We start from the raw sequence: 24322 nt of genomic DNA, 5'->3' as shown, positions 1-24322 counted from the left end.
ACTGTCCAATACTGCACCATACAAATACCAATACGACCAGCACTGTCCAATACTGCACCATACAAATACCAATACGACCAGCACTGTCCAATACTGCACCATACAAATACCAATACGACCAACACTGTCCAATACTGCACCATACAAATCCCAATACGACCAGCATTGTCCAATACTGCACCATACAAATCCCAATACAACCAGCACTGTCCAATACTGCACCATACAAATACCAATACGACCAGCACTGTCCAATACTGCACCATACAAATACCAATACGACCAGCACTGTCCAATACTGCACCATACAAATCCCAATACGACCAACACTGTCCAATACTGCACCATACAAATACCAATACGACCAGCACTGTCCAATACTGCACCATACAAATACCAATACGACCAACACTGTCCAATACTGCACCATACAAATCCCAATACGACCAGCACTATCCAATACTGCACCATACAAATCCCAATATGACCAGCACTGTCCAATACTGCACCATACAAATCCCAATACGACCAGCACTGTCCAATACTGCACCATACAAATACCAATACGACCAACACTGTCCAATACTGCACCATACAAATACCAATACGACCAACACTGTCCAATACTGCACCATACAAATACCAATACGACCAACACTGTCCAATACTGCACCATAAAAATACCAATACGACCAGCACTGTCCAATACTGCACCATACAAATACCAATACGACCAACACTGTCCAATACTGCACCATACAAATCCCAACACGACCAGCACTGTCCAATACTGCACCATACAAATACCAACACGACCAGCACTGTCCAATACTGCACCATAAAAATACCAATACGACCAGCACTGTCCAATACTGCACCATACAAATACCAATACGACCAACACTGTCCAATACTGCACCATACAAATACCAACACGACCAGCACTGTCCAATACTGCACCATAAAAATACCAATACGACCAGCACTGTCCAATACTGCACCATACAAATACCAATACGACCAACACTGTCCAATACTGCACCATACAAATACCAACACGACCAGCACTGTCCAATACTGCACTATAAAAATACCAATACGACCAGCACTGTCCAATACTGCACCATACAAATACCAATACGACCAACACTGTCCAATACTGCACCATACAAATACCAATACGACCAACACTGTCCAATACTGCACCATACAAATACCAATACGACCAACACTGTCCAATACTGCACCATACAAATACCAATACGACCAACACTGTCCAATACTGCACCATACAAATACCAATACGACCAACACTGTCCAATACTGCACCATAAAAATACCAATACGACCAGCACTGGCCAATACTGCACCAAACAAATACCAATACGACCAGCACTGTCCAACACTGCACCATACAAATCCCAATACGACCAACACTGTCCAATACTGCACCATACAAATCCCAATACGACCAGCACTGTCCAATACTGCACCATACAAATCCCAATACGACCAGCACTGTCCAATACTGCACCATACAAATACCAACACGACCAGCACTCTCCAATACTGCACCATACAAATCCCAATACGACCAGCACTGTCCAATACTGCACCATACAAATACCAATACAACCAACACTGTCCAATACTGCACCATACAAATCCCAATACAACCAGCACTGTCCAATACTGCACCATACAAATCTCAATACGACCAGCACTGTCCAATACTGCACCATACAAATCCCAATACAACCAGCACTGTCCAATACTGCACCATACAAATCCCAATACAACCAGCACTGTCCAATACTGCACCATACAAATACCAATACGACCAGCACTGTCCAATACTGCACCATACAAATCCCAATACGACCAGCACTATCCAATACTGCACCATACAAATACCAATACAACCAACACTGTCCAATAATGCACCATACAAATCCCAATACAACCAGCACTGTCCAATACTGCACCATACAAATACCAATACAACCAGCACTGTCCAATACTGCACCATACAAATCCCAATACGACCAACACTGTCCAATACTGCACCATAAAAATAACAATACAACCAGCACTGTCCAATACTGCACCATACAAATCCCAATACGACCAACACTGTCCAATACTGCACCATAAAAATAACAATACGACCAGCACTGTCCAATACTGCACCATACAAATACCAATACAACCAGCACTGTCCAATACTGCACCATACAAATCCCAATACGACCAACACTGTCCAATACTGCACCATAAAAATTACAATACGACCAGCACTGTCCAATACTGCACCATACAAATACCAACACGACCAGCACTGTCCAATACTGCACCATAAAAATACCAATACGACCAGCACTGTCCAATACTGCACCATACAAATCCCAATACGACCAGCACTGTCCAATACTGCACCATAAAAATACCAATACGACCAGCACTGTCCAATACTGCACCATACAAATACCAATACGACCAGCACTGTCCAATACTGCACCATAAAAATACCAATACGACCAACACTGTCCAATACTGCACCATACAAATCCCAATACGACCAGCACTGTCCAATACTGCACCATAAAAATACCAATACGACCAGCACTGTCCAATACTGCACCATACAAATACCAATACGACCAACACTGTCCAATACTGCACCATACAAATCCCAATACGACCAGCACTGTCCAATACTGCACCATACAAATCCCAATACGACCAGCACTGTCCAATACTGCACCATACAAATACCAATACGACCAACACTGTCCAATACTGCACCATACAAATACCAATACGACCAACACTGTCCAATACTGCACCATACAAATACCAATACGACCAGCACTGTCCAATACTGCACCATACAAATCTCAATACGACCAGCACTGTCCAATACTGCACCATACAAATACCAATACGACCAGCACTGTCCAATACTGCACCATAAAAATACCAATACGACCAACACTGTCCAATACTGCACCATACAAATACCAATACGACCAGCACTGTCCAATACTGCACCATACAAATACCAATACGACCAACACTGTCCAATACTGCACCATACAAATACCAACACGACCAGCACTGTCCAATACTGCACCATAAAAATACCAATACGACCAGCACTGTCCAATACTGCACCATACAAATCCCAATACGACCAACACTGTCCAATACTGCACCATACAAATACCAATACGACCAGCACTGTCCAATACTGCACCATACAAATCCCAATACGACCAACACTGTCCAATACTGCACCATACAAATACCAACACGACCAGCACTGTCCAATACTGCACCATAAAAATACCAATACGACCAGCACTGTCCAATACTGCACCATAAAAATACCAATACGACCAGCACTGTCCAATACTGCACCATACAAATACCAATACGACCAGCACTGTCCAATACTGCACCATACAAATCCCAATACGACCAACACTGTCCAATACTGCACCATACAAATACCAACACGACCAGCACTGTCCAATACTGCACCATAAAAATACCAATACGACCAGCACTGTCCAATACTGCATCATACAAATACCAATACGACCAACACTGTCCAATACTGCACCATACAAATCCCAATACGACCAGCACTGTCCAATACTGCACCATACAAATCCCAATACGACCAACACTGTCCAATACTGCACCATAAAAATACCAATACGACCAACACTGTCCAATACTGCACCATACAAATCCCAATACGACCAGCACTGTCCAATACTGCACCATAAAAATACCAATACGACCAGCACTGTCCAATACTGCACCATACAAATACCAATACGACCAACACTGTCCAATACTGCACCATACAAATCCCAATACGACCAGCACTGTCCAATACTGCACCATACAAATCCCAATACGACCAGCACTGTCCAATACTGCACCATACAAATACCAATACGACCAACACTGTCCAATACTGCACCATACAAATACCAATACGACCAACACTGTCCAATACTGCACCATACAAATCCCAATACGACCAACACTGTCCAATACTGCACCATAAAAATACCAATACGACCAGCACTGTCCAATACTGCACCATACAAATACCAAAATGACTACGCCATACAAATTTATTTTTAAAGCTGATTTAAAAATTTGCCAACCTGCACAGAGATCTGATAGTCTTTTCCAGGTAGAAGGCGGTTTTCGTCTGCTTTCCAAAGCTCGTTCAGTATCTTGGAAAGATCCTGATTCATTACTAGTCTGGAAAAAAAAGCACAAAATATGAAAAACACCTTTTTATGGGAACAACTTTCTTTGATGCTAGCTGTAGCTTTCTGGTCTGCCTCACACAGAAACAAGCACAGCAAGTTTGTCAGGATACCACTTGCATTTCTCTAGAGCCTTTCACAACCTCAGCATGACGTCCCAAAATGCTCTACAGCCAATGAAGTACTTTTATGAAGTGTAGCCACTGTTGTAATATAAGCAAATGGAATCACAGGTCAGTAACTAATTACAGAAGGAAGTGACCCAGTACAGAAAGCAGCCTAAACGCAAGACAGACTAGTTAAAACATCTGAGTTATACGTACCCTGTCCTTCACTTCCTAGCCTTGATGTTTTTGACCAAAATCCAATTATTTCTTGGCATGTAATTATCAGAGTAGCTTTGTACTATATCAAGAATCCCTCATTTTGCACCAGTTCCAGACTGACTAAATAAAAGGCAATGAAGGAGACTTCTCAGCCCTCGATTAATTAAGTTCTTATTTAGGACTCATACTTTGTCATTTCGCAGCTCTTTCTGTCTTGGCTCCAAGACTCCACCCATTTGTCATGGACCTGTTCACTTGGAAGATTTCAACGAAGCCATCAGTCACTCCACTGAGCAAGACCCCGTTCCTTAAGTTATCTCCGCAGGGGGTGAATGATTTGTTCTCTAAGTAACCACATCCACAGGACAATAAATGCCAGCCTGCTGGTCGACACCCACATCCCAAGAATGACTTAAAAAAAAAATCTCGGTTTACTTTAATTTGTGATATTCGTTCTTGGACTTTTACTCCAGGCTCCACACACAATATCTCCACAGTTACTCTAAAACACTTCAAAGTTAAAGGAACATCAACCTAACCACAGCAAAGCATTCCCCACCTGTTTGATCAATTTCTGTTCATCACTGGCCCTGTACCCAACGGATTTACTTGTTCATCAGGCGTTCCACACGCCGCCTGAACATCAGCCGCACAGTGTGACAAACCTTTCAGAGTTTTACGCTCAAAACACCTCATTACTAAACTTATAAAATTCCATTTTGTACAGAATCCATCCATAATAATAGTAAAACAAAACGATCATCACTATTCTTACAGCCTCGTTGTGTGTTTCACTGGGGTTAAGGGGTTATCATGGTTGGAAGCAGAACATTTAGAGATTTGAAGTCTTCATACTGCCAAATGCTTTGCTATCAGCTGTGGCTCAGCAGGTAGCACTCTTGCCTCTGAGTCAGAAGGTTGTGGGTTCAAGTCCGACTCCAGAGATTTGAGCATAAAATCTAAGCTATCAGAGGTGCTGCCTGTCGGGTCTGCCCTCTCAGGTGGCTATAAATGATCCCGTGGCACTATTTGAAGAGCAGGGGATTTTCCCCAAGTGTCCTGGCCCAATATTTATCTCTCAGTCAACGTCACCAAAACAGATTATTTTGTGATTATCTCATTGCTGTTTGTGGGAGCTTGCTGTGCACAAATTGGCTGCCATGTTTCTTACATTGCAACAGTGCTTTGGGTTGTCCAGAGGATGTGAAAGGTACTACATAAATGCAAGTCTTTCCTTTTGTGGAAGCTGCATAATGGATGAGAAGTGCAGAATGCATGGGGGCAAGGGAGCCATGCTGACAGCATGGAGCATGGTGCAGTATTTTACTCTGTGATCCAATGATTAATGAATTGCATCTTCAATTCTATTATTACAGATTTAGTCAGTCTTAAAAAGCAGAAATCCCACAGACTGCAAGACACACCACGCCCTCCTCCCCTCCACACTGCACTTTGATTCTATAATAAGCTGGACCTTCTAAGTAGTAACAGATGATCCCCTGCGATGTTGCTCAAGGCAATAGAATTTTACAGCACAGAAGGCCATTCGGCCCACCTTGTGTGTGTCAACTCTTTGAAAGAACAATCCAATTAATCCCACTTTAGGTCAAAAGAAAATATTTTTTCCAACTGTATTTCGCTCTCCTCGTCTCTCACACTCTTTCTCGTTCCACTTTCCTCAGGGTTTCAATTGTTGTTGTATTCTCTGTCCCACATTTCCCCGCTACCCATGTCCGTTGGCTCAGAGCCTTACTTTTCTCTCTACTCTTTTGTTTCCGTAAGGTGCATATCTCCCTCTCCATACGCTTCTCTCACACGTTGATTTACTCAATGTGTACTTTTCAAACCTTTCTTTTTCATATAAATTCAGCATAACGCAGTCAACATACAATGGATTAGAGGTGGATACTGGGACTGGGCAGGGAGGATCCATCAGCATTGTGCATGGAGGAAAGAGGGGCTTGGACTGGTCGGGAGCAATGGGTCACTGGGAAGGAGTAAAGAGACAGGCTGATAACCAGGAACAGACTACGTATCAGGTCACCAACAGCCTCCAGTATTGGCCCCAAGTCTCCTGGATTTAAAGATTAATCTCTTTGACACTCCCATGTGCAATCTGGGAGAAAAATCTTAGGGACAATTTCTTTTCTGGCTGAAATAATGACAAATATCAGGGCTGCAACACTCCCAAGATGCAAAGGGTCCCTTGTGCATTGGTAAGACCATGCAGTGGATAGAGTGGTTTCTGGGGTGCAGTGTTCTGTGGGTATCATAGCCGCCACTTCTGACTGATTGCCGTGGGAACTGAAATGCCATACAACCAATGGCAGAAGCACAGGGGCAGAACATTTGGAGATCACGTGATGAAACCTTGCTGAATAGGGTCCAACTAGATTTGGTGACTATGTGTAATTTACTTTTTATATTTTATACAATGAGTTTATGATCACGTCTAACTAATCAAGTTGGATTTTTGAGGTTGCAAATGTGATGCATAGGGGACTGTATATAGATCTTGTGTATATGGACTGCCATTGAAAGAGTCAACTGATAGAAGTCCATGCAAGAGATTAGCAAAAGTTACAGCAAGTGAAATTGTTGGTGACCTTGTGACATGGGTTGGTAATTGGTTGGGATGTAGAAGACAGAGAGTAGGAATAAGGGGAATGCACTCTGCTTGGAAGGATGTAACTAGTGATGTTCTCCAGGGACGTGTACTGGAGGCTCAGCTTTTCACCACATATATTAATGACCTGAATGAAGCCATAGAGAGTTGTTTATCCAAGTTTGCAGACAACACTGTTAAAAGACATTGGTTCGATCAAATAAGTGCACAAAACTGTGGCAAATGGAGTTTAACCTGGGGTAAGTGTGCAGTCATCCACTTGAGATCCAAGAAAGACAACTGGAATACTTCTTTAATTGCAAAAGACTCGGAGCTGTAAAGGAGCAAAGGGGGAATTATCCCTCTCTAGCGCCTAAGTTGAGCTGTCAGATCAAGGTCACACTGCTTTGTTTATCACTCCTTCTAGCATCAAGATAAGATCATTGTTATGTTCCACCTCAAACATTACACCACAATCAGATAGGCGCTCCAGCTTGTTCCTGACCTACATTCTACCACAACTAGCCAATGTGTATATACCTGATACAGTCTGTGACAAAATAAAGCTGCCATGAATGACCAGCATTCCCAGATATATCATCCATGAACACAAAGGTTCAAAAATGCAGTCATCTTCTTTGGATTTAAACTGTAATACCCAGTCATAGAGCACAAAACACAAGAGGCAAAACAAGGCTCCAATCGCCCATGATCTGCTATTCCATAGTTTTAACTTTTAGGCGTCTTTCATGAAAATGGGATGGTCAGTCAACAGTGGCTGATCGACTGCATCACATGAAGCCTCAAACTTGTAGGTTTTAAACTTGACCAAATCTTACAAGCATGGTTAGTTGTGACAGACATTTACAGTCAGCAACCTCGGAGGCTACTTCCATTCACTGTCCATAGGTTTCATCAGTGATTTCCTACATTACAACAGCGACTACACTTGGCTGTGAAACACTTTGGGATACGGTGTGAAGGGTGCTACAGAAATCCTTTAATAGGATGTTCAAACTCAAAGCAGAAGCCCCTGAAGCCATAGATTGGATTTAAGAGTTACATGATCAAATGGACATTCTGACCAGGAGAATTAAATTAGACTGGGTGGAATATTAAAGGGCATGGAGAGTGAGGAAAGTGAGATAATACTGAGTGGGACATTAAAGGGTATAGGGAGTGAGCAGAGATTGGGATTAGACTGGATGGTGTTTTTAAAGGGTATAGGGAGTGAGCAGAGATTGGGATTAGACTGGATGGGGTTTTTAAAGGGTATAGGGAGTGAGCAGAGATTGGGATTAGACTGGATGGGGTTTTTAAAGGATATGGAAGTGAGCAGGAGAGTGGGATTAGACTGGATGGGGTTTTTAAAGGGTATAGGAAGTGAGCAGGAGAGTGGGATTAGACTGGATGGGGTTTTTAAAGGGTATAGGGAGTGAGCAGAGATTGGGATTAGACTGGATGGGGTTTTTAAAGGGTATAGGGAGTGAGCAGAGATTGGGATTAGACTGGATGGGGTTTTTAAAGGGTATAGGGAGTGAGCAGAGAGTGGGATTAGACTGGATGGGGTTTTTAAAGGGTATAGGGAGTGAGCAGAGATTGGGATTAGACTGGATGGGGTTTTTAAAGGGTATGGAGAGTGAGCAGAGAGTGGGATTAGACTGGATGGGGTTTTTAAAGGGTATAGGGAGTGAGCAGAGATTGGGATTAGACTGGATGGGGTTTTTAAAGGGTATGGAGAGTGAGCAGAGATTGGGATTAGACTGGATGGGGTTTTTAAAGGGTATAGGGAGTGAGCAGAGATTGGGATTAGACTGGATGGGGTTTTTAAAGGGTATAGGGAGTGAGCAGAGATTGGGATTAGACTGGATGGGGTTTTTAAAGGGTATGGAGAGTGAGCAGAGATTGGGATTTGACTGGATGGGGTTTTTAAAGGGTATAGGGAGTGAGCAGAGATTGGGATTAGACTGGATGGGGTTTTTAAAGGGTATGGAGAGTGAGCAGAGATTGGGATTAGACTGGATGGGGTTTTTAAAGGGTATGGAAGTGAGCAGGAGAGTGGGAGTGCACTGGGTAGCCCATGGAGAAAATCACTTGGGGAGTTGGGATTAACAGTCTGTTTCTGTGCATGGACTACTTCTGAATCTATCTTACAATAAATACAGCCTGCAGTTTAGTCTGAAATATAGGATCTATTCGCGTGTTGTTCTTCTACCTGTTGAGCTTTCCCAACGTAACTGAAAAACAGCAATTATTCATTCACTGAATGGGTCACAAGGTAAACTCTAGATCACTGGAAGACTGCAATGATGCTGACTTGTTGAATAAGGAACATTGGGAGAAATGGGAATTCCAACACTGCCACCTACCCATGGGCAGGGAGGTTCCTGTGACAAGCAAGGTACAAAAAAAAAAGACTTTATTCCCATTCATTCAGAAGTGTAAATAGATTTAGATTGCATTTTATCTGAATCGTCAGATTTATGTAAACCTCCATGACATTATCAGAGTTTTAAAGTTGCAGCATTTTAAATTACTGGACACACAAAATGTGATGGGGTTGAGGGACTGATTTTTGTTACATAAAAAATAAATTGCCATTCTAGTTAAGCGAGAAGCTATTAATTACTCAAAATAGGGATGGGAGCAATCACAGGCTGCCCAGCACAAACTACATCACATCAGTAGAGCTTTCAAAGCAGCAATGAGAAAGAATGTTGTTCAAACCCCTGCAATACTTTGATCACAGCAACCAACATCAAAGCAGAAATTCTGCACCATTTTCAAACACAATAATTTTAAAACTGTTGTACAGATAAAATGATTTGTTTAAAGTGCAGCATATGTTTGAATTATTGAACAGACTAAAACAGGATAGAATTTATACAGCACCTTTCATACCCAAAGTTCCAAAGAGCCTATAGGTTACTTTAGAAAGTTCAGTCACAGTTTTGTAGAGAAGTCCTACCGACAAAGTTTATACCCCAATATGTCTGTTATCACTATAATACACACCTTGGTTGTGGAAGCATTCACATTAAGTTGCTGTGCACAGTAGAGAGCCCTTTGCATCACCAAATGGAGGGCAGGTTAGGGCCAAATCCCCAATTAGGTGCTCCTTGTGAGAAGCATCACTCGCAGGGAGAACCAGTCAGGAAATTGTGGGGACCTCACATATGTTTTCCAAAATACATTTTGGGCGCAATCAGGAAATTGTGTTGACTAGATTGATTCCTAGGATGAGTTAGAAGAATGAGAGATGGCCTTATTGAAACACAAGAATCTGAGAGGGTTTGACAGGGGAGATGGTGGGAGGACGTTTCCCCTGGCTGGGGAATCTAGAACAGGGGGTCACAGTCTCAGAATAATGGGTCGGCCATTTAGGACTGAGATGAAGAGAAATTTCTTCCGTCACTGGGTTGTCACACTTTGGAATTCCCTATCCCAGAGAGTTTTGGATGCTTAGTCGTTGAGTATTTCAAGGCTGAGATCAATAGATTTTTGGACTGTAAGGGAGTCAAGAGGTTCAGGTAGAAGATCATCCACGATCTTATTGAATGGCCGAGCAGGCTTGAGGGGCTGAATTGCCTACTCCTGCTCCATTTCTTATGTTCTTATGAAATTGCAATGGTTAGGTTACAGTTAAAAATCATTTGCATGATCACAAATGCAAAATCTTCCATGAACCAGCGCATTCTGGCAGCATAACAGGAGGTTTAAAAAAAGAATTCTTTGCATCATTTGATGTATTTAAGAGTGGTATCCTAATTTATTAATACTGCTGAAAATGGGTTTATCACACAAAATAAACATTTAATAAGTGCCCAGTCCTCCACCTGTGCCCTCCACCAAGTCCTGGGCAACATTCAGGCTTGGGCTGCTGAGTGGCAAGTAACATTCATACCACACAAGTGCCAGGCAATGACCATTTCCAACCCATCTGGTTCACTAATGCCCTTTAGGGAAGGAAATCTGCTGTCCTTAACCATCTGGCCTACATGTGACTACAGACCCACAAAATGGTTGACTCTTAACTGCCCTCTGAAATGGCCTAGCAAGCCACTCAGTTGTCAAGGGTAATTAGGGATGGACAATAAATGCTGGCCTTCCCAGTGCCACCTACATGCCATGAAAGAATAAAAAAAAGGAGAGAATTTAACTATCTCCTCACGACACACAACAACATTGCCATCGCTGAATCGCCAAGGCTTCTTCGTCTTCCAAACCTGTAACCTCTATCACCCAGAGGAATAAGGGCAGCAGGTGCATGGGAACAAGTTCCCCTCCAAGTCACACACCATCCTGACTTGGAACTATACCCCTGTTCCTTCATTGTGGCTGGGTCAAAATCCTGGAACTCCCTTCCTAACAGCACTGTGGGCTGCTGTAGTTCAAGACAGCGGCTCACCACCACCTTCTCAAGGGCAACTAGGGAAGAGCAATAAATACTGCTCAGATCCTGTGAATATGTAAAACAGATACGCTACATATTTTTCAAAAAATTAGAATGCAATCTCTATTTACACTTCCCAAAACAAACTTGCTAATCTGAAGCTTTTTTGAGTCAATAATGATTCGCACAGAGTGATCATGACCATATTTACTTTCCAGACTAAATAACAGGAACGTTCTGTGATCAGTCTGAGGATATTCAGGTTTCTGATATCTTTGAGCGAAGGTTAGAGTCTGGTGAACGGACCTGAGGAATTCTGAGCTCACCAGAGAACTGAAAGTTAATCGTTCGGCTGCCAATACTGCAGACTGAGAGTTAGATGTTGTAATTACAAACATATGAATTAGGAGCAGGAGTAGGCCAGTCGGCCCCTTGGAGCGTGCTCTACCATTTAATAAGATCATGGCTGATCTGATTGTGGCCTCAACTCCACTTTCCCGCCGTAAAAATATTCAATGACCCTGCCTCCACCACTCTTTGGGGAAGAGAGTTCCAAAGACTCACAACCCTCTGAGAAAAAATTTCTCATCTCAGTCTTAAATGGGCAACCCCTTATTTTTAAACTGAGTCCCTTAGTTTTAGTCGCTCCCACAAGGGGAAACATCCTTTCAGCATCCACCCTGTCAAGTTCTCTCAGGATCTTATATGTTTCAATACGATCGCCTCTCATCCTTCTAAACTCCAATGGATAAAGACTCAACCTGTCCAACCTTTCCTCATAAGATAACCCCCGCCATCCCAGGTATCAGTTGAGTTCAGATTTCCCATTTCTGTGCAGTAACGCTGTGCGTGGGCATATTGGTGAATCTAAAACTACAGACTTCATCAAGAGCAAAAGCAGAGACCACACAGACTGCAGTAGTTCAAGAAGGCAGCCCACCACCACCTTCTCATGGCAACTCAAGCACTGGGCAATAAATACCAGCTTGCAAACCATGCCCAGATCCCAGCAAAGAATGTAAATCTTAAGCCCTAATCAGTGTCTCGATACATATTTCAAATTAGGTGTTGCCTTTTGGTGCAACTGTGATGCCAAAACGTTGCACTAAATTACAGCAGACAGGGAACAAATGTACCAAGAGTTCAATAAGACAAAGACACAACAGTCCAACAGTCAGAAGAGCAAGTGGATTAGGTAATCAGATGTCTCAAAAATAACTTGCATTTATGTGGCGCTTTTAACGTATGAAACCATCTCAAGGCTCTTCATTGATGGTATTTCCAAAATCCGTAACCTCTACCACCTAGAAGGTCAAGGGCAGCAAGCACATGGGAACACCACCATCTGCAAGTCATACAACACCATGATTCGGAAATGTATATTGCATAGGGGTTTGGTAGCATAGTGGTTATGTTACTGGGCTAGTAATCCAATGGACTGGATGAATGAGCTGGGAGGCACGAGCTCAAAGCGCACTGTACCAACTGGGGAAATTAAATTTAATCAAAAACAAAATCTGGACAAAAACGCTAATTTCAGTAATAGTGACCATACAACTGTTGGATTGTCGTAAAAACCTATCTGGTTTACTAATGTTCTTCAGAGGAGGAAATCTGCCATTCTTACCTGGTCTGGCCTATACATGACTCTAGACCAACAGAAGTGTAGACTCTGAACTACCCTCTGAAATGGCCCAGCAAGCCATCAGTTGTATTCAAGAAGGCAACTGACCACTACCTTCTAAAGGGCAATACTGGCCTTGCCAGTGATACCTACATCCCATCAATGAAGAAAAATAATGTCTTCAGAGTTCATGCAACTAAGGTATCTCTCAGGGCACATGCCAAATTTATAATTTTTCCATAAAAACAGGTCTACTGAAGACCGAATAACAACTTGCTCCTGGGATGGTCCAACTACAAAATGGTCTGAGTTTAGTGAAGCCTGCTTGATCCACACTGAGGAAAGAGAATATCAGTTTTAGACCGCACAGTAACAGGCCAGTTATCAAAAAAACAGTTCCCAACTTTACAAAACCCAGCACTAATACATTCCTTGTAGCCAACTAGAAATTACTCAATACCAGAGACAATAGTTTCAATATTTGTAAATTGGTAAATTATTCCTAGCTGTTTATGGAACTAGTGCTGTATTCAATATTGTTTCAACAATCTCAAAATGTTGTTATTTGAATTAATTGTTAAAATGTTATTGCTTTATTTGCACCTTTGAGCCAAACCCAACCAGGTGAGTCACCTCATTTATATAGTGCGCCATTCAATTTTATTTCATGAGACATGTTAAAATGAGGTCCTGTCTGCTCTCTCAGGTGGATGTAAAAGATCCCAGGGCACTCACTAATTGGAAAAGGAGCAGAGAGGTTCTCCTGGTGAGCTGGCCAATATTTATCCCTGAAGTAACATTACTTAAAAAAAAAACAGAGTATCTAGTCATTTATTTCACTGCCGTTTGTGGGAGCTTTCTGTGCACAATTAGGCTGTTGCATTTCCTCACATCAAAACTCTGATTAGACTTCAAAAAGCATAGACTTACAGGGCTACGGGGATAGAGGTGGGGAATGGGACTGATTGGATTTCTCTGCGGAGACTCGATGGGCCGAATGGCCTCCTTCGATGACCTTATGAGATGTCAGACAATTCACTGAAATGTCTTGAACAATTAAACTTGGGGGTTAAATACTGTCATTCTTTTTGAACAAGTCTGTGTCTGAACTATTTCTGCCACAGCATTCACCCTCGAGATCACAGTTTAACGACTGAGATCTGTATTGTAGATAACAGACGCAACTCAGAATTACAAGATATCAGCAAAACAGCAATGTGCAATAAATGCTGGCCTTGCCTGTGACACCCACATCCCATAAACGAATTAAAATAAAATCTGCTCAACGGATACAGAGGTGAGGATATTCCTGCATTACATAACAGGCCATTTAAGAGGTGGAGGAATGGGTTTTTCCTGCTCATGTCTTTGGAAATTTTTTTTTTGTATTGAATTGAAACTGCTTTTGAAATAAAGTTCTGGCCTGAGCATTTTCCACTGTGCTGCATATTCGGCCACATCCCATGAATGAATAAAAAAAAACAACTCGGGAACATCAGGCAGTATTTAGTATTTGACCCACTACATGTGGTGTGATTTGGAAAGCCTTCACATTCTTGTTAGTTATTTCTACCCTTCTGATAGTGCCGATTCCTGCTGGGGTAGAGTTCCACTTAAAGTTATACATTTCCTTTACTAACTGAACTTCTGAGCAGAAGGGGAGCTAAATGTGAGCAATCTATGAACCATGGATCACCTACTGAAGTTATTCTATACACTCTGCTAGAGGTTCTGGCCCAATAGAAGTCAGTTTTTAATAAAAAAATAAAGCACTAATCATCAGGACAGGACTCCAAATTGTTGAAAAAAAAATTCATTCACGGAAATGGTATTGATATAAACACATCGCTCTGATACTGTAAGCAGCACAGCTGTTATTTAGTTCCAGCGTTTCGCCTTTGCAACAACTGGTAATGAATTAAGGGATATCGAGGCCCCTCTGCAAACAGGAGATGTGTACAGCAGCTAACAGACTGGATGTAGCTAAAGATAACTCGCTCTTAAAACACTTCCTGTCTCAGTACAGCCTGCCTCCTCAGTACAAATTAGAAACATATTTATACTCAATTCTTATGCATTACATGACAAGCCATTTAAGAGGCAGGGGAATGGGCTTATCCTGCTTATTTCTTTGTGGGTTAGACTCCATTATAAAAACACTCTCTACTGAAAGCACTACACTAAAAGTGTAGTAGGCCGAGGCCTACTAGTAGAATTTAAACACACTAACTTAATCTGTTTCCAGTAGCAGAAGGTCGGTAACCAGAGGAAACAGACTTAAGATGATCGGCAAAAAAATTAGATGTGACATGAGGAAACTTTTTTTTAAAAATGCGATTTGTTGTGATCTGGAATGTGCTGCCCGAAAGGGCGGTGGAAGCAGATTCAATAGTAACTTTCAAACAGGAAATGGACAAATACTTTAAAGGGAATAAAATACCAGGTTATGGGGAAAGAGCAGGGTGGTGGGATTAATTGGATAGCTCTTTCAAAGTTGCAAAAGCACGATGGGCCAATGGCCTCTTTTGATGCTTTATCACTCTATGATGCTATGTATGGGTACATTGAGGAGACTTGTCTAGGTTATGCATATCGGGCCAGCATCTCAGCTATACCAGAACAATGGTTTTACACACACATCTGCAGCTCAGATGCTGTTCATTTACACAACATGCAGATTTCACTAAAATGGCAGCAAGCAGAGAAAGGAACCCAACACCCTAGGAACCCACTGCCAGTTTATGCAGGAAGGCACTAGTTAACACTGGCAAAGGTCTCCCCCCCACCCCCAAATCAGTTTGCTTTGCCCCTGACAATTCAGAAAGAGCAATTCAGGCACATTGAGATCTCAGGGCAGTCCTCCCCGAGGAAACAGTCTCACCAAATCTGATCAACGCACCTCACACAGAGCAACACGTTGAGCAGGGGACTTCTCCCCGGTGTCTTGGCCAACCTTTACCCCTCAACCAACATCATTAAAACTGATGCGAAATGCTTTGGAAGGTCCTGAGGTTGCGAAAGGCGCTAGAGAAATGCAAGACTTTGTTCCTTTAATTGCAGGGAGGTGTAAACCGGGCCACAAAACGAAATGTTCAGCCAAGTTGTCTAAATGGGGCACTGTCTGACTGAAACCCAAACACAGCTACTTTCATAAGCCTTGTAACTGCTGCCTGAATGCACTGGTGATTATCAGTTACATTAACATAAAGCACAATTCAGTTTTTAACCAGACCAGACTATAATTTGTGTGAGTGGATCACAGAATCATGAGTAAATATGAGAGATTGTAAGGAGGTGAAGATCTTTAACAACATTTTCACTACAGAAAACATCCTCCATTAACCAGATTGTTCCTCAATAGCTTCAAGATGTGAATGGTCCTGTAAACTAGTGAGAATCTCAGAGATAGTTGCTGATATATTTATCTAAAATCTATAAACTCAATAAAAAAAAAAAAACTGGTTAAAGAGTTCTAGCCAGGAACACAGGTAGATTTAGATAGAGATTTATTTTCTTCTGCAGGTTTCAAGTCACTTGTCTTTTCAACAAGAATCTAAGTTTCCCGCTCAGTTGGAAATACAGCAATGCAACCAGTGCCAAACCATTAACGAGGCAATTCAAATACTCGGGAATTGTACACACACTTCCTGCCCAGATATCGTTCGGATCCCTTGCACCTTGTTGGCAGAATGAGACTGAACGGAGATCAAAGGTATTAGTAACTTTTTGCCTGATTCGTATCTCTCAGTATTTATCCAAGATGCCGGTCAGCTGGATACATTCCCATAAGGGATCCTGTTAGACATTTAAAAGGGAAGGTATAATGGGAGCACATATTGACATAAGGTGTTGACACAGATGTGTGCAGCAATAATTCTGCATATGCCTGCAGCTGAGGCAGACACAATGCACAGTCCAATATCCGGGTTTCACAGTCCCAATCCCACAACACTGGGTCAGAATATGAACCCATGAGTACTGACTGACTTCACAGTTTCTATATTTTGTCAGTTCTTATTGAGGGCGTTCAAGGTTATTATTGCCAGGGGATACTGGTTTTCTCCAAATTATAAGATGGCCAGAACAATTATCAGACTGTATCAGAAGAGAACAGTGGATTACATTGAGGAAAGAATCACAGAGCTTCATTCTGTGCAGCTATGCATCATTTTCCTTAGTTAGAACTGCTTTGATTAGACCATCACCAGTTTGATTGCTACCCACAGAATCTATTTTCTAGAAAAAGCAGGACCTCAAAGGTTGTAATCACTGGATTATTCCCAGTGCCACATGCTAGTGAGTATAGGAATAGGAGGATACAGCAGATGAATGTGTCACTGAAGAGATGGTGTAGGAGGGAGGACGTTAGTTTCCTGGCTCACTGGGTCTGTTTCTGGCGAAGGTGGGACCTGTACTAAAGGACTGCTCGGGTATACAATTTAAACCCAACCCGACCACATCTAACCTCAACCCGACCCGGGCCCGAGTCCTCTGTTTTTTTCCCGCACTCAGCCCAACCCGAACCGAGCCGGAATGCCAGGCCCGGAAGAGCGACCCAATCCGAACCCGACACATGCCGTTGGGTCCTGTCGGGATCGGGTTGGGTAGCCATGCTCTAACCTGTACAAGTTGGATGGGTTGCACCGGAGCCAGAACGGGACCAACATTCATTCCAGGATGTAGAATCTTCAGGTGTGACCGGGGGTGGGATGTAAAAGAAGAGGTGGTATTGCACTATTGATCAAGGGATCAATTACTGCAGTAAGGAGGGATGATATCTTTGAAGGTTCCTCAATGAGGCCATATGGGTACAACTTAAAAACAAAAAGGGGGCAATTACTTTGCTGGGAGTGTACTACAGGCCTCCAAACAGTCAGGGAGAGAAAGAGGAGCAGATATGTAGGCAAATCTCAGAGTGGCGTAAAAATAATAGGGTAATAATAGTCGGGGATTTCAATTTCCCCAATATCAACTGGGGTAGTCTTAGTGCAAAAGGCTCAAAGAGGGCAGAATTCTTAAAGTGCATACAGGAGAGCTTTTTGAGCCAGCACATAGAAAGTCGTACAAGAGAAGGGACAGTACTGGACCTAACCTTAGGGAATGACGCTGGACATGTGGGAGAAGTGTCAGTGGGGGTGCATTTCGAGGATAGCGAACATAACTCTAAGATTTAAGGTAGTTATGGAAAAGGACAAAGATGGATGGGAAATAAAGGTACTGAATTGGGGGAAGGCCGATTTCAATATGATAAAACAGGATCTGGCCAAAGTGGACTGGGAGCAGCTACTTGTAGGAAAGTCTACATCAGACCAGTGGGAGTCAATCAAAAAGGAAATAGTGAGAGTTCAGAGCCAACATGTTCCCGTAAAGGTGAAGGGTAGGACCATCAAGTCCAAGGAACCCTGGATGTCAAGGGATATAGAGGATTGGATAAGGGAAAAAAAGGAGGCTTATGGCAGATTCAGAGGGCGGAAAACAGCAGAGGCCCTAGAGGAGTATAGAAAGTGTTGGGGGTTACTTAAATAAGTAATTAGAAGAACAAAGAGGGGGCATGAAAAAACACTGGCGGGCAAGATAAAGGAAAATCCCAAGGCATTTTATAAGTATATTAAGAGCAGAGGATAACCAGGGAAACAGTAGGGCCCATTAGGGACCAAAGTAACAATCAAAGTGGAGCCAGAGGATGTAGGTGAGGTCTTAAATTATTACATTTCATTTGTGTTCACTATGGAGAAGGACGGTGTAGGTGTAGTGATCAGGGAGCGGAATGTAATATACTTGAACTAATTTGCATTGAAAGGGAGGAAGTATTAGCTGTTTTAGCGGGCTTAAAAGTGGATAAATCCCCAGGCCCAGATCAGATGTATCCCAGGCTGTTGTGTGAGGCAAGGGAGGAGATTGTAGGGGCTCGGAGACAAATTTTCAAATCCTCTCTGGCCACAGGAGAGGTGCCAGAGGACTGGAGGACAGCGAAAATAGTACCATTATTCAAGAAGGGTAGCAAGGATAAAGCAGGTAATTACAGGCCAGCGAGTCTAACATCAGTGGTAGGGAAACAATTGGAAAAAATTCTGAGGGACAGGATTAATCTCCACTTGCAGAGGCAGAGATTAATCAGGGACAGTCAGCATGGGGCTTTGTCAGGGGGAAATCATGTCTAACAAACTTGATTGAATTTTTTGAGGAGGTGACTAGATGTGTAGATGAGGGTAAAGCAGTAGATGTAGTCTACATTGACTTCAGTAACGCTTTTGATAAGGTCCCGCATGGGAGATTGGTCAAGAAGGTAAGAGCCCATGGGATCCAGGGTAATTTGGCAAATTGGATTCAAAATTGGCTTAGTGGCAGGAGGCAGAGGGTAATGGTCGAGGGCTGTTTCTGCAATTGGAAGCCTGTGACCAGTGGTGTACCGCAGGGATCGGTGCTGGGACCCTTGCTGTTTGTAGTGTACATTAATGATTTAGACATGAATATAGGAGGTATGATCAGTAAGTTCGCAGATGACATGAAAATGGTGGTGTCGTAAATAGTGAGGAGGAAAGCCTTAAATTACAGGACGATATAGATGGGCTGGTAAGACGGGCAGAGCAGTGGCAAATGGAATTTAATCCTGAAAAGTGTGAGGTGATGCATTTTGCAAGGACTAACAAGGCAAGGGAATATACAATGGTTGTAGGACCCTAGGAAGTACAGAGAGTCAGATGGACCTTGGTGTACTTGTCCATAGATCACTGAAGGCAACAGCAGAGGTAGATAAGCTGGTTAGGAAGGCATATGGGATACTTGCCTTTATTAGCCGAGGCAGGGAATACAAGAGCAGGGAGGTTATGATGGAGCTGTGTAAAATGCTAGTTAGGCCACAGCTGGAGTACTGTGTACAGTTCTGGGCACCACACTATAGGAAGGATGTGATTGCACTGGGGAGGGTGCAGAGGAGATTCACCAGGATGTTGCCTGGGCTGGAGCATTTCAGCTATAAAGAGAGACTGAAAAGGCTAGGGTTGTTTTCCTTAGAGCAGAGAAGACTGAGGGGGGACCTGATTGGGGTATACAAAATTATGAGGGGCATAGATATGGTAGATCGGAAGAAACTTTTTCCCTTAGCGGAGGTGTCAAAAGCCGGGGGCATAGATTTAAGGTAAGGGACAGGAGGTTTAGAGGGGATTTGAGGAAAAGTTTTTTCACCCAGAGGGTGGTTGGAATCTGGAACACACTACCTGAAGGGGTGGTAGAGGCAGGAACCCTCACAACATTTAGAAAGTATTTAGATGAGCACTTGAAATGCCATAGTATGCAAGGCTAAGGGCCAAGTGCTGGAAAATGGGAGTAGAATCGATTGGTGCTTGATGGCTGGTACAGACACGACGGGCCAAAGGGCCTGTTTCTGTGCTGTAGGACTCTAAGCTGATATTGCATCCAATTTGCAACCATTGTCAGTTATTTCTTTCTGAAGTTACACTCTGCAGTTACTTAAAACACACACTGAACTATCACAACTATCTTGAATCACAGATGCTGTTCTTAACAAATGGCTCCATCTGATTTGCTCACACCACCTGCTCCAGTTGTAACATCCTGTAGTTTTTTTGGTACCAATATTTTATGTTGCCATTTGCCTCTCATGTGCCCACACACAACTACAAGTCCCCTCACATCAATCTGACTAACTGCAGTCTCTCACTATTGCCGCGTCACACTACTTTGCAGTTGACAGACTGAGCAATGCAGCTCTCAATCCTTCAGAACAGGCTATGAGACTCTGAGGCAGGGCAATCAGAATTAAAATACAAGGAACATTCTAATTACTGCAGTACAGTACTAGTAATTTAAACACTGCACAACTACAAGCTCGTTGTGTTCTATAACTACACTGAGTCATTCTCACTTCCTAAAATCAATTATACAATTTATTAATTTATAATTGAGGAATTCCATGTACAATAATAAAACGCAGTTAGTCTCTTACTTTAAAATGCTTAAAATAATGATGTAAGGTCACTAATTAAACAGAACTGCAATCTGTAGGTAACCCATTATGTCCTCAACTTATTTCCTAGTCAAATCGACTGTCATATTCAAGTGAAATTTCACATTAAACTTGACTAACCTGCTTTGGGACTTTTCCTTCGAAAAACAAGGAAGTAAAATTATTTTGAAGTGCAGACCCTGTTGCTAATAGTTTCCATATGTGCACAGCAAGCTCCCACAACCAGCAAAAGAACTGACTGGCCAGATAATCTATCTCTGGATGTAGAAGCCTAGAAAATTTACAGCACAGAGGCCATTCAGCCCTTTGAGTCTATGCTGGCTCTCTGTAGATCAATCCAGTTCAGTCCTATTCCCCCGTTCTATCCCCATAGCCCTGCAAGTTTATTTCCCTCAAGTGCTCATCCAGCTTCCTTTTGAAATCACTGATTGCCTCCGCTTCCCACGCACATGGGCAGTGACTTCCAGGTCATTACCACTCGCTGTGTAAAAAGGTTCTTCATCACCATTCCCTCCGAATATCTTGCCCAAAACTTTAAATCTGAGACCCCTAGACCTTGTACCATCAGCTAATGGGAACAGATTTTCTTTGTCTAGCTTATCTAAAACTGTCATAATCTTGTACACCTCTATCAGATTGCTCCTTAACCTCCTTTGCTCCAAGGTTCCACCAGAGCCACTCAGCTCCTGACCTCATTACAACCTTTGTCCAAATATTGACAAAAGAGCTGAACTCAAGTGATGAGGTAAGAGTGACTGTCCTTGACATCAAGGTAACATTTGATTGATTGTGGCATCAAGGAGCTCTAGCAAAACTGGAGTCAATGGGAATCAGGGGGAAAACTTTCTGCTGGTTGGAGTCATACCTAGCACAAAGGAAGATGGTTGTGGTTGTTGGAGGCCAATCATCTCAGCCCCAGGACATCACTGCAGGAGTTCCTCAGGGTAGTGTCCTAGGCCCAACCATCTATAGCTGCTTCATCAATGACCTTCCTTCAATCATAAGATCATAAGTGAGGATGTTCGCTGATGATTGTACGATGCTTAGTACCATTCACAACTCCTCAGATACTGAAGCAGTCCATGTCCATATGCAGCAAGACCTGGACAGCATTCAGGCTTGGGCTGAGAAGTGGCAAGTAACATTCGCACCACACACGTGCCAGGCAATGACCAACGCCAGTAAAGAGAATCTAACCATCTCCCCATGACATTCAACGGCATTACGATTGCTGAATCCCCCACTATCAACATCCTGGGAGTTACAATTGACCAGAAACTGAACTGGACCAGCCACATAAATACTGTGGCTACAAGAGCTGGTCAGAGGTCAGGAATTCTGTGGCAAGTAACTCACCTCCTGTCTCCCCAGTGCCTGTTCATCATCTACAAAGCACAAGTCAAGAGTGTGATGGAATGCTCTCCACTTGCCTGGATGGGTGCAGCTCCAACAACATTCAAGAAGCTCGACACTATCCAGGATAAAGCAGCTTGTTTGATTGGCACTCCATTTACCACCTTCAACATTCACTCCCTTCGCAATGTGGCAGCAGTGTGTACCATATACACGATGCACTGCAGCAAGACTCCTTAGACAAACTCGCAACCTCTACCATCTCGAAGGACAAGGCAGCAGATGCATGGGAACACCACCATCTGCAAGTTCCCCTCCAAGCCACACACCATCTTGACTATGAACTATATTTATTCCTTCACTGTCACAGGGTCAAAATCCTGGAACTCCCTTCCTAACAGCACTGTGGGTGTACCTACCCCACATGGACTGCAGTGGTTCAAGAAGGCAGCTCAGCACCACCTTCTCAAGGGCAATTAGGGATGGGCAATAAATGCTGGCCTAACCAGCGATGCCCACATCCCATGAAACAAATAAAAGAACAACCCCAGCTTCTCCAATCTAACCTTGTACCTTAAATTCCTCATTCCTGGAACCATTCTGGTTAATCTCCTCTGCACCCTCTTCAAGGACCCTCACATCCTTCCTCAAGTGTGGTGCCCAGAACTGGACACAATACTCCAGTTATGGCCGAACCAGAGCTTTATAAAGGTTCAGCATAACTTCCCTGCTTTTGTACTCAGTACCTCCTAATATGAAGCCCAAGATGCCATATGCTTTGCTGACCATTCTTGCAATACGTCCTGCCACCTTCAAAGATCATTACACATGAACCCCCACATTCCTCTGCCCCTGCACACGCTTTAGAACTGTGCCATTTAGCCTATATTGCCCTCTCGATCCATGTTGCCAAAGTGCATCGCCTCACATTTCTCTGTATTAAATTGCACCTGCCACTTAAATAAGACACTGGGTTGGGTTCTGATGAAAGATCACGGAGTTAAATGTTAACCCTCTCTCTCTCTCTCCACAGATGCTGCCAGACCTGCTGAGTATTTCCAGCACTTTGTTTTTATTGCAGCTGCCTCCTGCCTGCCCACTTTTAGCCTCTCTAGGTGGAAGGATCGACCCCCAGTCCAAGGCAGAGAGAACAGAGGCTGCGGCCCAGATTTCTGGATTACCATCCAGTGGGATCCTCTGGAGATTAGCAAACAACGGGAATGCACCCAATCACCGGTACAAGTGACACATTAACCACACCAACAAACAGCTTCAAACTGCAGAACAGGCGCTTAAATCATTCATTCTGTTGGAATGTAACTCTCTCTAATTGGGGGATCTTGCTGTGTAACGGTTGACGGAATTGAACCAACAGCACTAAACTCGGGAAAGAATAACAAACCAGGCAAAGAAACCGAAAAATTAAAACTGCTGCAAATTCTAAGGAACCGTGCGGGGGCAGGAAAAAGTCAGCGAGTGCTGTGTAAAACTGGCGGGATTGCCGCCGCGGCGCCGATCCACTCACCCCGCTGCCATGATCCGCTCCCGCCGCCGCCGCTGATACAAAGTAACCAGCACTCGGTTACCGCAAGTAACGGCTCAGCCTCACCGCGCCCGCCCATTGGCCAACCCGCCTGTCACCCCCGGCTGACCGACGGGAGGATCAGCCAATCGGAGCGAGGGGCCGTGAGAGCGGCGACCCAATAGGTGCGCGAGTGCAAGGGGTGGGGCGGCCAATCAGG

The 24322-nt window shown here is 43.3% G+C and overlaps 1 protein-coding gene across 1 annotated transcript in view; it reads right to left on the bottom strand.

Annotated features, from left to right (window-relative positions):
* Positions 1-24213, bottom strand: part of endouc (endonuclease, polyU-specific C) — a 55305-nt gene extending 31092 nt beyond the window's left edge. Inside the window, exons 1-2 of the mRNA XM_068050211.1 lie at positions 24106-24213; positions 4185-4284 (exon numbers count right to left, since the gene is read on the bottom strand). Coding sequence (XP_067906312.1) covers positions 4185-4284; positions 24106-24116 — 111 coding nt within the window. The 5' untranslated portion in view covers positions 24117-24213. The remainder of the gene's footprint in view (positions 1-4184; positions 4285-24105) is intronic.
* Between the last annotated feature and the right edge of the window lie 109 nt (positions 24214-24322).

The sequence above is a fragment of the Heterodontus francisci genome, chromosome 18 (genome assembly GCF_036365525.1).
Source record: "Heterodontus francisci isolate sHetFra1 chromosome 18, sHetFra1.hap1, whole genome shotgun sequence".
Lineage (NCBI taxonomy): Eukaryota > Metazoa > Chordata > Chondrichthyes > Heterodontiformes > Heterodontidae > Heterodontus > Heterodontus francisci.
This window is presented reverse-complemented; position numbering and strand designations above follow the sequence as displayed.